A 16,609-nucleotide genomic window follows, 5' to 3' on the forward strand; every position below is an offset into this window, starting at 1 on the left:
TACTACATAGCCACTCATTCACGATTGCTTCTTGACCCGCATGTGTGGCCACAGAGCGTTGACTCTGTAACTGTTCTTTACTGACCTTTGCACTGACTAATCAATAAAAACGGTACCATGTGAAGGTATTATTCAGTAACATTAATATTAAAGCAGTAATATTTTTACTTTGAGGTCTGCTCTGATGTGAGGTAACTGACTGAAGCTGATATGATCTAAAGCAGTGCTTCTCAACCTTTATGACTCCAAGGCCCTCTTTATCCTCAACAATACTTAAAGACTCCATGACTTAAAATATATAAATATAAAATATTTTATACTCAATTTCTACCTGATAAAACATTTTAGAGCTTGGAAAATTAGAAAAATATATATTCATTATTCAAATGCCCTTGGAGTCACACTTTTAAAATAAAACAAGGCTTCTTCAGATATGTAGGTTTTCCAAAATTGTGGGAATCCTGAAAAAAAGGGGGTGAATTAAAATCAGAAATATCTTCGTTTTAGCTAATTTAATGATTGTTTTGTCTCATTTAAAATAATTTTAATTCATCTTCAGGCCCCTTTGGAGGTCTGCTGAGGCCCTCTAGTGGGCCCCGGACCCCCTGGAGAAAACCCACTGATCTAGACTTTTAATTTCCTTGACATTACCCTTACTTTCCCACTCAATAATAACAACACATATCTAATGTATGGCGTGTTATAGAAATAAAGGTGACTTGATTGTGCAGTTGGTTCTGCGTCTCTGGCTTCTGAAGATGATTTTACATAATTGTTCTGCACTGTCAGGCCTCTTTCTCTGAGATTAAGATGAAACGACTCTTAAAGTAGCTTTGAGTGATGAGATGAGCTGTTGTTTCTCTGATGTTTGGATGTTCAGGTGTGCGTCACTCAGAGCAGTTATGAACAACCGTGTAGACAGACTAAATATTTATTTAGGTCCCTCCCCAACGTATTCAAACAGCCTCACTCGCTCGAAGTCAAAGGCATAAGCCTCAACACAAGCAAAGCTGGCAAGAGCCCAAGCGACTCAACAGAAGCGCTCGCTGTCACAATGGCTGCTGAACTCCCAGCATGCACTGCAGCAGCAGAAGTGTGTGTGGATTAGATAAAGCAGCGAGACGCTCCAATCCAAGACACAAGGGCCACCCAGCTGAAACAGAGGATAAAAAGCACTACACAGTCTATAAGTTCACGAAAACCCCCGCCAACTCATTTCCCTGGGTTTGACTAAACAAACATCGCGACAGAAGCAGCAACACTTCAGGGAACAGCGAGCAGCACAGTCTGGAAATGGTCAGACTCTAACGGGATTTAGCGTGAGACAAACACGCCGTTCACACTGTGGCTTTCAAACAGTCCTCGTGGTTGGTTCCTTTTATTCTGACAAGATAGAGTTTTTGTCTCATAGCGGCTCATTTGGGTTTATTGACGCTGACTGAGGGCATTATGTCGACAACAGAGACGTGATTGAGGGTAGGAATAAAATATTCAGACCTTATTTACATGAAAGTCAAGAGTGCACCAAACCCACGAGATTCTCACTTCTGCCTTACAACAGTTACAGAAAAAGTCTCATTAGCAAAGCGACTCAAAATACCATGTCATTCCAGCTTGTCATGAATGGTGTTTTCCACTGTTCCTTAAACCCTTGTTTCATTTATTATCTCTGATGACTAAAAAGCTTAGTTTTCAGGGTTTTGTTGACCTGGATAATATTACAGGAAGAGTTCACCCAAAAATGAAACTTGCTGAAAATGTGTTCATCCCAGATGAGGATGAGTTTGTTTCTTCATCAGGTTTGTAGAAATGTAGCACTGCATCAGTGTCTCAGCAATGGATGCTCTGCAGTGAATGGGTGCCGTCAGAATGAGAGTCCAAACAGCTGATAAACACATCACAATAATCCACAAGTAATCCACAGCACTCCAGTCCATCAGTTAACATCTGGAGAAGAGAAAAGCTGAAACTAATCCAGCATTAAGACGTTTCTAACTAAAATACATAGAGTCAATAATCCATAATAACTCTTCCTTCAGTGAAAAAGTGCATCTGCTGTTGTCTCTCACATCAAAATCAGACATATGTGTTTAGAGCTGTTTAAACGCTGCTTGATCTGTGCAGATTTCTCTCCTGATTCACACCAGAACACTTTTTCACTGGAGGAAGCGTTATTATGGATTATGGACTCGTATTTTAGCAACGTTTTGGCGTTAAAAACGTCTTGATGGATTCAAGTTAGTGTTATTTTAGTATAATTGATATACTATTATAGTTTTTGCTTTGAATAAGATTTTATTTTTTTTATTTTGTTTTCACTATAATTTTTAAGTTTCAGTAATTGTGTTGTGTTCTTGCCATTTTCACATATATGTCTATAGTTTTTATTAATTATTTATTTATTAGTTTTAGTTTATTTAGTTTCAGTTATTTTAGAACTTTAAGTTAATCTAACTTAAAATGAGAAATTTTGCTTTGGCAAGTTCAAGGTTTTATTTTATTTTATTTGTTTTATTCCAGTTAATGTTTATTTTATTTCAAGTAACAGATTTTTTTTTTCTTTTAGTTAATAATAATAACCCTGCTTTGAGTAAACAATCCTGAAATCAAATGTGCAGAGCTGCACTAAACTGAACGTTGTTTCTCCACAGTGTTCAATAACAGCTGAACGAGAGAGAGCTCACTGCTGGCCATTCAGTGATTCAATATAATAAACTTCAATAAGCACAAAAGGAAAAAAAGATCATGCATAAAACACGTGTGTTTATGAGCAGAAGCTCCCTCAGGCTGAACTGACAGCAGCTCTCCTCACAAAGCTATTTGAGGCACTGAACTTTCAACACCTTTAATAAACAGTGAGCTGGCAGCACTCCTGCACTGGATTATGGGTCAGAGCGAGAGCAGTGGCTCCACACTAATGCTTTATGCATATGCATGTGTGTCTTCTACAGCTGGAGTCGTCCTCTGTCCTGTCGGAGCTGAACAATTCCCCTTCGGCTGTGTTTACTGTGGACAAATGCTGTTTTGATATTCACACACACGCCGGCATCGAGCTGCCAATCAGAGCCCTCGCCCCCTCTCGTCTTTAAGAAATGAGTTCATCTGCCAGGCTGCCAATTAAACGACACAATGAAAGACTGGAGGCTCTCCCAGAAGCCCGGCGGACGCAGGAGTCGCCACACAGAGCCAGAGAAACTGCTTCAGATGAACAGACAATGTGCACGGAGGACTCAGATTCTGTCAGTCAGAGTGAAAAACCCACGAGGTTGTAGCTGAAAGCTGCTGTGTGACAGATCAACAACAGAAAGACGTCTGTTATCGGTCATTAACGCTATTGGTTTACAGCAGTTTCCACACCCATGTGACCTGAACATTTTGAGAAAGGTTATTAAAGCTGGGTGCACACTGTATAATTTATAATAGTCCTTCACAACTGTACACTCTCAGAAAAAAAAGATACAAAGGTGGTTCTCTAGAGTTAAAAAACAAAAGGGTACATCTAGATCATACCTTATTTACCTCTAAATGGTACATATTAGTACCTTAAAGATGCATATTAGTACTTTAAAAGTACATACTAGTACCTAAAGTGTACGTATTAGTAACTTTTGAAAGCTTCCCGCTCCAGTGAGAGTGTACAGACATGATCCCAGCTATAAGCCACACTGCGGGATCTCAGCTGTCATTAACATCAGCCCATACGACAGTCTATATTCATTAAAAACAGATGTTCACAAGAAGACACGACTGGAGTTTCTTCAATCCGGTGATGGTGAGCTGCATTCACACGTGGAAATGAAATGCTGGCTAGCAAATAAAAATAATATCTAGAGCTAATTTTGATCATGGCTCGCATTGAAAAGAAAAATGGAAAATCAAATAGTGAGGAGGCTGTATGTGGAGCGAGTGGTGGTTTGTTGTTGCACTGATTGCGTCAGCAGCTTCTGTGCTCCGTATGGCTCTGGATCTGATGCTCGTCGTAGAAGAAGCCACACTCCAAACTTCTGACACGCAGAACTTCACTGGAGGTGAAATTTGATTGCAATGGCCATTAATTGGTCGTCTGCGAACATGTCAAACTAGCCATTAAAGAACACAAATTTTGGTCTACGATCAGAGGAATCATTTAGGATTCACAAAATTTGTCTCAGATGGCGAAAAATCAAGACCAAATCAGTGTATGCACCCGTCAAAGAATATGCCAGACAACGGAGTCAACTTTCATTTCTTATTGACTTAATTACAAGAACAAATGGGAGAAGAGCTCAGAGTCCCTGAGGAAAGCAGCGCTCTTCCTTTGATCTCTGTCTCCACGCTCAGAAAGACACGCGCTGGCATTTCCACAGTGTGGAGGTTACTGCAGTCTCTTCTCATCTGCGCGGTTAACGTTCTGTGAGGAGGCAGAGGATCCTCCAGGGATGTTGGGAGAGCGCGGCTGCCCTCGTGTCAAGTGCACAGCAGGAGTGTTGACTACATCCCAGTGGACTGGCGTCAGCTCCACTAAGGCTTCAGTCGACAATGCACACGCGCCCAGGGATCTCCGCTTGCTCAAGGTTTCGCATGTTCTGTCATTGCGCACACTCGTGTAGACAGAGCTGACTCCAAACGCCTGCACAGATCGCTCAGCTGTCTCACTGCGAAGACACGGCCAGGAATGAGACGGCAGCGTGGGGGATTTCAGAAGCCACACTGGGCCAAGATCCCGCGTGGAGCCCATGGGTCCTGACCGCTGAAGAGCTACGAGCTCATTTGAGATGCTTTGACAAAGCCTCTGTTGAAGAAATGTTTGAAGAACACAAACAATCCTGTGGTGAGGAACTGCCAACATCATGCATCTGTACACTGTACAGTGAACCACAAAGTCATATCTGCATTAGTGCAGTTTGAGGGCCTTTGTAAGGGAACAAGACAAATGAATGAACATAGCAGTACAGTATGTAGTTTGGCATAATGTTTGCAGTTACTGCACTGTATTCCTGTAATATCAGAGCACAAAGTATGCATGGCTTCTATATACACTTCATTCTGTCAACAACAGTATTATATTTTCAATTAATCTGGCATATAAGAACACAGATGATAACACGCACAGTATTCTGACTGAGGTCATAAACACACTGTAGCTTGACAAGAGTGCAAAACAAAGCGTCTGACCTCCTCATGCCAAAAACCCTGAGAAAACATTCCAGAAATACAACCCGGGAGACAGAGCTGAGAGTGTGGAGTCTCATTTATTAGACGTGCTTTACGCTGGGAACAAAGACGGGAAGAGTCTGCTGCTCTTAGCCCAAAGCCAACAGTGAGACACCTGGCCTGAGAATGAATGACTGCTGGGATTGAAAATGAACAGAAAGCCAAAGACGCATTCAAGCTGTCCTCGTTCATAGGCAAAGAGGCTTCGATTTCTACAAACAAAAAAAAGTACTTGACAAAAAACTAAGGCTTTTCTAAAACGTCACAATGGCTGGCGTCACTCAGGAGCAAAATAGGTTTCAGTGCAGTCTTTAAAATAAACTTTAAAATTTAAACAGAGTTTTTAATTAGCAGTTTAAAAAAAAGAAATGTCCCTAACCACCCAGCCTAATTTATCTTTATTTGACCTTAAAACACAAGACTTCACATTCAAGCACTGGTTCGAGTCCTTGGGTTGCTGCTCACTCTATGAGGCCTCGTCTGACACGTCGAGTCAGTGGAGCTTCTCAATCACAAGAGCCACGATTACAGCAGCCAGAGCGAGTCCCAATGACAGCAGCTTGAGTCCATCACCGTCAAACCTCCAGGACCGTCCCACGAGCGCAGAGGAAGCCACCGAAGCACAGGCGCCGTTCTGATGGGACGCCTTCAGCTCCTGTGGAAGAAACCAGAATTGAAGATAAATAGCAGGCAGATGGAGCGATACAATGATAGGAGTGAAATATCTGTGACTGTACAAGTGACCGTTGTGTTAGTGACTCAGACTGCATTCTGCATGTTAAAGCTCGTCTCTGGGCTTGTGCTCATGCAAACACAAGGATTCAATAGCTTTATTCTCTACTTCTGTGTGTCTTTATTCCACCGCTGAAAGCCAAGAGAAGCACCTGTGCTCAGCGACAATCACAGGCGGTTCAACAGAAATGAAGCGCCTTTAAAAACTCGAGTCATGTTCAACATCACCTCCGCTAATCGCAACTCAAAAGAGAAAGATTATTCCTTATTACTGTGAAAAAAAATTGAGGAACTGATGAAAGAGTTTATGGTTTTCTGCATTAAAGAAAATATTAAATCATCACAATCGCTGCAGCTCAAAAATGCACGGATGGAAACTGATCGTGTGAATGTGTGCAGTACAGCCCAGATGTCATCCATCAACACCACTCTGACAGGACTCAGATAGAGGGCAGTTACGCTCTAAAACAGCCAGAGATTTAAGCACGACTTACACATCAGGGACTCAAAGGGTAAAATGGTTGTAATTGGAAGTCGTGTCCTCTCTAATGTGTTGGCACATTAAAGGTTCATCTGTAATGGACACAGTAATGGGCCGATGTCTCCCATCAGGACAGGCCTGACAGCTGACCCAATAATATGTTCATTTCTGTACCCCTGAGATTAAATGCAGAGCCTCAGTCTGAACGGTCATTTCATGATTTCAATATTTCAGGCTGTCATGGTGGTAACAGCCGTCAGCTTGTAATGTAGATGTACTCTTTGAGCTCACTATCGATTGCCTTCCTGTGGTTTTAGGAAGTGAAGGTTGCAATCTTTTGGTCATCTTCAGCATCTTTGGGTCATTAAATACCATTACAGAGAACCATAAGAGTGTGTATTAAACCTTCACACATAACCTGGAGAAAGTCTAGCTAGCTCATCCTCCCATTATCCAACTTCATTTCACAGGGATTTTCAACACGTCTAGTTCGCCTCAACGTTTCCTCTCTGCCACATCTGCTCTTTCATGGTAATTATTTTATCCTCAGGCCTGTGGAGTTTATATGGATTGGAGGGTTCCTCTCTCGATATAAGGGGTTTGGAAGACACTGTCTGTGTTTTAACACTTGTGTTGTTGATCAGTCAGGTCAAAAAGATCTGAACATTAGAATGCAAGGTGGTCTCAATTAGGTCTTGTCCCTTTTGCAGCTTATTCTAGCCAACAACCTGCCACCTATACCTTGAGAAGACTGTATGTAGTAAATTATGCATAATTACATGCAACTAACCGTAAACCAAACCCTAACCCTATAGTAAGTACATGTTGTTAAGGGTAAAGTAAAGTGTAAGCAAATATTATACATGGAATATGCACCATAGAAATAGTAAACGTGGGCGAGTTGGTTAAAATTAGCTGTACATACAGTGACACTGGAACACTGAAAGAAAGAGTGTAATGCTATACGGAGAGACTGTACTCGTCACACAAAGCCTTGACTAAGGATATCATCACAGGGTGATATGATGGCCCTTTTAGTGGCATCTGTGTCTCTCAGTGTGAATCAGGTCACAGGTGTGATTTCCAGATGGTGTCTTCCTCTGCCGAGTGCATCTGTGGGTGAATGGAAAACACCATCATTGTGCTTCACCAGAGTGGATCATGTAGCTGAACCTCCACCCACAGATGCCCTACATGACTCATTGAGCCTCATTCAATCAGCACCTCACCTCTTGAGATCGTATCCCACAGCTCATGCTCCTACGGCTATTGTGGGAGCAGCCGGAGGCATTCAGAGCATTCACCTCTGACTCCCACATGACGGTAACATGCTCACGGCTCTGTTTGTGGCTACAGTAGAGGAGATAACCTGCTCTGCTAAAACTATACAGTGGCTGAAAGCGCATGGAAAGCACACAATCCACTGACAGACATTCTGAAAGCACCCCCTCTGCAAAATCAGAATCGCTATTCAATTTTCTACAGAATTTCCTATTGTACTGGACATATGCCATTCAAAGACAAATATGAACAAGTAAACCATTTTGCTATGACTATCCTCAGAAGAAAAGCAAAGAAAAATCTGACTCATTGTGAAACGTTTCCCTTGGTTTTGTGTGTGGAGTCTGCATTTCCACTTGAGGGGGCCTAGAACAGAACCCTGGGGGACTCCAGTGATGAATAATAAAATCCAAGGGACATTCTGCTCTAAAGAATGTCTGAAGTCAACATAAGGTTAGACTTGAGCAATGTAAAACACCACGGAGACTCTGACTGCACTACAGGAGAGTGCAGAGGAAGCAGTTGGAGTGTATTAAAACTTTCAGCCGTGCGGGGAATGCCTTTGTACTGTTCACCTTCCCCGGATATTCAATGCAATTATTTGCCACCCATCTCATCCCCGGCAGGAAGCCTGTGATGAAGGTGGGTGTAATGTTACTGGATAATATCTCCTTAGCAATGGAGATGTGAGCTCCAGTTATCTGCTGATGCTGCATTACATATATTATAGGCCATGCAGAGAAACCCTTCCTCAAATCCTCAGCCTCTTGCGCTTTCATCATATAATCTGCTCGGAGCTGCGAGAGTGTGTATTTCAGAATCCTATTTCCTGTAATAGAGCAGCAGGGGCTGATGGGATGCTGGTCCTCCAGCCTGGCTGACTGGAGCTTGGTTGAAAACTTAAAATAACAACAGGACGGGTCAAACCATCAGGACGTAATGCCTGTGGATTAACAAGAGCAGTCTTCTGAGGATTAAACCATTCCTCAAGTTTTTATTTTTGACTGGTACCTCGTGCTGGATCTATTTCTACATTTGGATGCACAAAACAGCCCTTCTTGTTTAAATCATATGCTGGTATGTCTACTGAATGACAGAGTGTTGTCTCTTCTCAACTCTGTGAGCTCTAAATCTGAAAAAAAAAAATGTGTCTCAGGTTTTGAGGGTCTCAGACAGCAAGAAAAACACTGCTAACTATAAACTTTAAATAAATAAACTAAAAAAAAGGTAATTTTATATCAAATCTAAGAAATGTTATTCTCGTGGCCACAGAAAATAACTTTCTTACTGTACTAATGCATTAGAGCATCTAATATGTTGCATAGGTATCAAAATATAATATACACTCATTTAGATCATCAAAATATGAATTCATAGATACCAAACATGCCATAGGTGAGGTTACATTAACTAGTAGTTCTATCATAAGCATGCATAAAACTGTATACAATACAAAATACAATATACAAGGAAGTAATAATCATACACACAATGTTCTGGAGATAATGGACATTGGGATTCTTAAAAACCTTCTATGAATGAATAGAGGAGAGTCCATTTTTCTGGGCATTATGTGTCTTTCCTATGGGGAAATGGAGTGAGAGTTGCTCTGCCCGTATTCCTTTGAGCAATAAAACCTGTGTTACCAGAGGATTTGTCATTTTGGGGTGAAAATTGCTCTTCGGGAGTTGTCCACAGAACTCTAACACAGTTTGCTTTTTTGGGTGAGGGGGGTTGATGTATTATGATTATGATTAAATATAATGAATAATTAAGTGTCTGATTGAAATTTTTTTTTTTAATTTTCTGGTAAATACATCTAAAAGTCCTTGAAACAAGATTTATATAAAAAAAATATAATAAATTTACTTTAGACAAAATATACCTATACTAAAGTCAATTTGCCTGTAAACAAGTCTTAATATCATATTTAGTCATGCTTCTGAAGTAAACCTTTTAGATGTTTTAACTTAAAAATTAGACAAACATACTTTTGATACTTAGAATTTTTGAATGGAAAACAAGTCTAAGATAATAAAAAAACTCGCAATGCACTTGATTTCTTGTGTAACAAAACGTAAAACCAGTTGAGAAGCACTGAACTAAAAGATAAAATCATTACCAGACGGTCTAGTTTAAATTGAGAGAGTAAGTTTCATTTTCTTCCCATTATTCTCTCCGTCTGTCACTATCTTTTCCTTTTTTTCTCCTGCTCTTTCTCCTCTTCTGATGAATGTCAGTTAGAGTGACCGCTAGTGCATGCTGCGTCCAGACATCGCATTGATCCATGTCTATGCAGACACACACACACAAATCAAATGAGCGTCCGTCGATAGACTGTGGCGGCTCAAGGTGAGCGGCTCAAGGACATGGATGCTGGGCCTCCAGACGCCTGAACCATCTCCCGCCGGTGGAGGTGATAATCCACACACAACGCAGCCTGTGATCCGTCTCTCTCAGACGCTTCACCACGGGGTGAAACACAGCCGAACCCAAATAAACACCGCCAACATCCACACGATTATGCTGGAATGGAAAAAGCTTCTCACTCTGATGTTCACCTACACTGAAGCAGAGCTGAAAATACATTTGACATTTGACATCAATTTGACATGCTTTGACATTCGTCAAGCTGAGAACTGGGCTTGAAATCATGTCGCCCACATCAGCATCACAGCTCAATGTTTCAGAGCACATTCACTAACAACTCAAACCCTTTTAACACAACAAATCAAAAACCACCAAACCAATCCAGATTAGGGCTGCCACCAAATCACATTTTCACTACACAATCATTGTGACCAAACTAAATCACAATAATGATTTTGTGTTGTCTATAGAAAGTAAAAAAAAAAAAATCAAATTCATCTTTATTTTGTGTTTTCTCTTTTTTGCCCATGAATTTTGTTCCATACTGATAATAAGCGGAGAGAGTTAGCAATCATATTTGTACAAAAGCACCTGTCTCGCTTTCACCTGTCATCTCCTCCAGTGATTTTGTGTGGCAGTATTAGCTACACTAGCTGTGTCTCATTTCGAAGGATGACATAATGATTGACAAACTTTTAGATCATGAAGTTGTAAAAAATTCTGTACCATCCATTATTTATTTTCACCTAAGCAGTTAATCAGAGCATTTAATGTAGCGGCATCATCTACCTTCAAGGGAAGGTACAGATGCATATCGTCTGCATAACAATGATAAGCAACCTTATATTTTCGACAAATAAGGCTGAGTGGTAGCATGTACAAAGAAAACAATATGGGCCCCAGAATTGACCCCTGAGGAACCCCACAAACACAGGTTGCATCTGAATCTGAGAAAAAAAAATCCTGATTGGACTATAGAACTTCGGTCCTTTAAATAAGAAGAAAACCATTTGAGGGCATTTCCCGGATCCCTACCCACTGACTCAAACACTTTAAAATTATTTTAATGTTCATTGCATCAAATGCTGCCGTAAGAGAAGGAGAACGAGAACAGCACACTTTCCAGAGTCAACAGCAAGCAATAAATCATTATTCACTTTCAAAAGAGTAGACTCTGTATTTAGACCTAAAACCTGCCTGAAATTTATTAAAAATAGGATTTTTATTTAAAACTGAGAGCAGCTGATGATAAACAGCCTTTTCCAAAATTTTAGATACAAAACGCAACTTTGAAATTGAGCAATAGTTACTAAAAACTAAAGGATCAAGTCTAGGCTTTTTAGAAGAGGATGTATTATAGCATGTTTTAAACAAGATGGGACAAGATTTGCTAAACTACTATTTATAATACATACGGTTATTGGGCCCACAACATTCAGAACCTGGAGAAGACGACGAGAGGGAATGACATCTAAAGCGCAAGTAGTAGGTCTCAACTGCAGAACTATGTCTACAAGATCAGAAAGAGAGAGGGGTTCAAAATTAGAAGAAATATATAGAGCACAGAGTAAATTCTAAAGAGAAAAGATCAGTAGACTCAATACTAGCTCTAACTGCCTTAATATTGGCAGTAAAAAATTGCAAAAAATTAGTCACAGGCTATTGGAAAGTATGTGTTAAAAGGATTCAATACAGAGTTTATTGTACTAAATAAAATTTTTGAGTTATGAGAATACTTAAGTCAGAAACAGCTGCCTTGACTTCCCATTGGTAATTAATCATACCGTCTTTAAAAATCTCATAAGGCACTTGAAGTCTATCTTGTTCCACTGCCTCTCTGCTTTCCTCCATTTTTGTCTTAAGGCCCGAGTGCTGTCATTAAGCCATGGCTGATATTTAACTTCAGATGTTACTATTTTAAACGGTGCACACACATTTAAGAATTCAGTACATGTTGTATTAACCAAGAAATCATTGAATATATAAAGCCACAACAATTCAGTGAACACTGGTTTATGACAAACAACCAATTAACAAATGTACTTTCCCTGTATTTATAGATGTTATACATGAACCTACTGAAAACAGGGGTCATCTAAACGCGTCTAAAAACACTTGCTTCAGAGCACTTTCTGACCTGCTGTAACGGTTATGAACTCTTTTGTTGTTTTTCACTCGGTTTAGTCATCTGGTCTGTTTAGTTCCTCTGTGCCCATATTTGCTTCTGTTCCTGTCCTAGTTTAAGTTCATTGATTCATTAGTGCTCATTAGTTAATTCCCTTCACCTGTTGGTCATCAGCTGCCTGCCTTATTTAAACTCACTCCTTAGTTCTAGTCTTCGTTCGGTATTTTACGAACCTACTGAAAACAGGGGTCATCTAAACACGTCTAAAAACACTTGCTTCAGAGCACTTTCTGACCTGCTGCAACGGTTATGAACTCTTTTGTTGTTTTTCACTCGGTTTAGTCAGCTGGTCTGTTTAGTTCCTCTGTGCCCATATTTGCTTCTGTTCCTGTCCTAGTTTAAGTTCATTGATTCATTAGTGCTCATTAGTTAATTCCCTTCACCTGTTGGTCATCAGCTGCCTGCCTTATTTAAACTCACTCCTTAGTTCTAGTCTTCGTTCGGTATTTTACGTCAACATACATGTTTGTATTGGTGTGTGTCAACCCTTCTGTGGATTCCCTTATTCCTGGATGTCATTAAAGTATTTATTTGGTGTATCTTCGTTCTCGTGTGCCTTCCTCGACACAGCCGTGACACCTGCTCACCACAGACATAAATACAGCTGCTGTCTTTCACACGTGACCAGATAACAAAGATTAGCAGAAATCAGCAATATGTGCTGTGTTGAGAAGACGTTCCAGCAGGCTGAAGTCTCTCAGAAGATGGTGAATAACCTCACATCAGCTCAAAACAACTTACACTACCATCACGTCAGGTTTCTCCTTCACTTTTTTAGATGTGATGTGTGCAGGAAGAGAAACAGAAACAGCCAGTGTCTGCAGGGAATACCTGGTCAGTGGCTCTCCAGATGATGTAACGGTCCAGCAATCGCCACTGGAGAAACACACACACACACATACATACACACACAGCAGCAGCGTGCCATTCATCAGAGCAGGGCTGTGTTGGTGACTCTGACCCTTCTGAATCTCTCTCTCATGGTTTCTCTCCAGTGTCTGGAGCAGTTTCAGTCATGCGGCACTGAACATACACACTTGTGTTATAAGACCTAATCATCTCATAAACATATTCACACACACTCTCTCTGGGGAATCTTCCAATTAGTCCTTCCTGACCCATCAATTAACATCAGTTAACACTAGCTATTGTAATTAGCCTCTAATAAACACAAACAAACAGTGGTTTCATCATGGGAGAACACAGAAACATCTAAGATCCTTTCACACAATGCCAGAAAATCCGTCCCAGATCTGCAGTGTTCACCATCATTAGCACGGGCAGAGCGGCGCAGGACGCTCACAGTCACAGTGCATCATCACAGATGGCTCGAAAGTTCTCATATCGTTTTAACCCACATAACCAAGTTCAGTGTAAAGTTCTCTGTACAGTGAAGGTGAGCAGGTTTCTGCACTATATTGATGCTGTTGTCAATCATCTTGAATGAATTCACTGAAGGACAGTCACACAGGTTGAGAAGTAAATGAGGACCTTCACTTCAGCGTGTCATCTGTAGGTTCAGAAGGGCATCTCATGATCATTCAGAGATCTGAGAGCAGTCTCCTGCTCTCATCAGTCTCCTCCTCTGAGCAGGTCTGGGATCAGTGCTGGAGGTCAGTGTTAGTGTCAGCAGACACATGCTCCTCCTCAGCTCCATAAATCAGCAGTCAAAGCTGCATTCATCTGCTCTCTTTCTCTCTGATGATGTGTCTGTGCCAGAAGGCAGGCTGCTCTCTTTAAAGCAAAGTGAGCTTTTGTCAAGCAAGAGAAAATGGAATGAAATGACCGTGGGCACTGGAAAAGAAACATGTCATATTGCATTTACAGAACCGGAAACACTTGAGAAGCTCCGCTGTGGAGCACAGCAGGTTTCCACAAGAGTTTCTGAGAGGCTTTTTGGACTTTATTGTCAATGAACAACAATGAACAACCAAAAAAAGAATGATGAAATATATATATATATATATATTACCTAAAATCTTTTAGAACTGACACAGATGGGAAGATTTTCAGTGAATAAAGACTTGGACATATAGCTTTACAACAATATGAGGGGAATAAATGATGACAGGATTTTATATTCACTACAGTTTCAAATGTTTGGAATAACTGGTTTATTACTGTTTCTGAGAGACGTCTCTTCTGCTCAACAAAATATCAAAGGATATAAAATATATATTTTTTTCTCAGGCCTGGTTTTATTCTCGTCTGTATTTCTCTAATGCCTGAGGTAGCAGTGTGTGAAGCAGCAGGTTATGTCTACTTTTGACTATTATGACTTTTTGTTTTTATTATTCTTTCAATTTATCAAATACAATACTTGTGTTGTTGTGTTCTATTTTATTATATGTGTCTTTTGCTCTGCTTGTGAAGCACATAAAATACATTTATATAGGTGCTATATAAATAAACCTTGACCTTGCAAACCTTGACCTAGAAAAATACAGTAAAAATGGTTAAATATTATTAGAATGTAAAACAGCTGTTTTCTATGTGAATATCTGTTAAACTGTAATGTATTTCTGTGATGCGCAGCTGTATTTTCAGCATCATTACTCCAGTCTTCAGTGTCACATGATCTTCAGAAATCATTCTAATATGCTGATTTGCTGCTCAACAAACATTTCTGATTATTAGCAATGTTGAAAACAGTTGTGCTGCTCAATATTTCTGTGGAATATTTTATTTTTCAGGCTTCTTTGACAAAGTTAAAAAGAACAGCATTTATTTAAAATAGAAATCTTTTGTAACATTATAAATGCCTTTACTGTCACTTTTGATCAATTTAATGCGTCCTTGCTGAATAAAAGTTGCTGGGGAAAAAAAAACGACCCTCTCACTGAGCACAAACTTTTCAATGGAATATTTATCTATCATTATCAAGAAATAATCATTACTGGTTTGTAAAAGTGCATTTTGTGTGTTGTGAATGAAGGGTGTGTGTGTGTGTGTGTGTGTGTGTGTGCATGTGTTATTGTGTTTTATTGTGAATGTGTGTGTGTGTCCTCCATGAGTGATCTAGCAATGATCGGACTGCTTTAACGCTCTCTATTTGTCATTCTGTGCTAATCTGTGACTGCTGTGTTATTTTTCTAGCGGGGAGAGAAACACTCGTCCACACAGAGGACATGAAATGATGCTTCAAAATGTGATACACATTTTAATTTCACACCCCATCAGATTTCACTGCTGCCCTGGCAGACCATAAAATAAAAGAGAGAGAGAGAGAGAGAGAAAGAGAGAGAGAGGGGAAAAATATGCTGCTAAGCAATCATGGTCATCTAACAGTCTAACAGAAGCTGTTCAGAAAAAAAGATGTATCTGGATGTAAACAACAAGCTACTAGAAGCAACTCTTTCTTGATTGCTGGCAGGTTCCGGTAGCTCTGTTGATCAGCACACAGCAGCAGGACTGGAGTATAATGGAGGGCCTCTAATGGTGTGGAATGAACTCTGTAAGTAGTGGAGATCTGCTGTCTTTAGACGGGACTGAGTTCAGTAGTTAACACTCAAGCGCTCCAGGCAGAGACAGAGTAACTAGAGCGGCAGACGCTCTCGCTCACACCATCCCCCTCAGACACAAGAGGTTTACGCTCTATATGAAGCGCTGGACTTCATTATAGAGCTCATAACTGTCATCTAGCTCCCTCATTAACAACAAACTGGCCAAAGAGTTAGTAAAACTAGATCTTCAGCCTACGAAACACAAGATTTTACCCTACGAGTCAGAAACGTACAAAACCTGCCCATATTGCAAGCGACTATATTAATATAAATTAATAATAAAATACAATTAGTACCGACATTCTTCACAGTACTGAATAAATACATGAATTCGCATAAATTGTTCGAGTGCTGTAGTGGTCTAGCAGTAGCACTTTTGTCAAGCATTTCCGAGGTTCTGGGTTCTAATCCACCCTCGTGTAGTTTTTTTTTCTCTCTCATTAAAACCAAAGGTGTTCATCAGTGATTGTATATCAAGAGCAAGGACATGTTTGTGTGCATTTTGTTTTGTGCTTTTACCAGAACAAAGCGTACGATCGTCTGTGTGAAGACTGCGCATTGTGCACGAGTGCCAAGAGAGAACTGATAACAGCAGCAACGAGCGCTCGCCATAACACAGTCCAGCGATAGATTGCCTGTTGATTAACACAGACCAACGAATCTGTTATCAAATGGAGATGTGCGCTATTAGGTGCATATCTAATCGTTTGTGCGGAGAGTGGAAGCTGAAGCTCTGCAGGACACGGAGGCGCCCGCGCCATCACTCACTCGCATTTGTTTCTTGATGGTGGAAACAACTTAAAATACGCCGTAATTTTTGCTCATAAAGGTAAGAGTAATACATTCGGAAATGTAAAGGGTCTA

The 16,609-nt window shown here is 40.3% G+C and overlaps 1 protein-coding gene across 1 annotated transcript in view; it reads right to left on the minus strand.

Moving 5' to 3' along the window:
* Window positions 1-5,418: 5,418 nt before the first annotated feature.
* The window catches only part of LOC107732137 (threonylcarbamoyladenosine tRNA methylthiotransferase-like), a 249,547-nt gene continuing 238,356 nt past the window's right edge, over window positions 5,419-16,609 (minus strand). The window contains exon 14 of the mRNA XM_016543406.1: window positions 5,419-5,848. Within this exon, the coding sequence (XP_016398892.1) occupies window positions 5,687-5,848 (162 nt within the window). The 3' untranslated portion in view covers window positions 5,419-5,686. The remainder of the gene's footprint in view (window positions 5,849-16,609) is intronic.

The sequence above is a fragment of the Sinocyclocheilus rhinocerous genome, unplaced genomic scaffold (assembly GCF_001515625.1).
Source record: "Sinocyclocheilus rhinocerous isolate Xijiao unplaced genomic scaffold, SAMN03320098_v1.1 scaffold1060, whole genome shotgun sequence".
Taxonomy (NCBI): Eukaryota; Metazoa; Chordata; class Actinopteri; order Cypriniformes; family Cyprinidae; genus Sinocyclocheilus; species Sinocyclocheilus rhinocerous.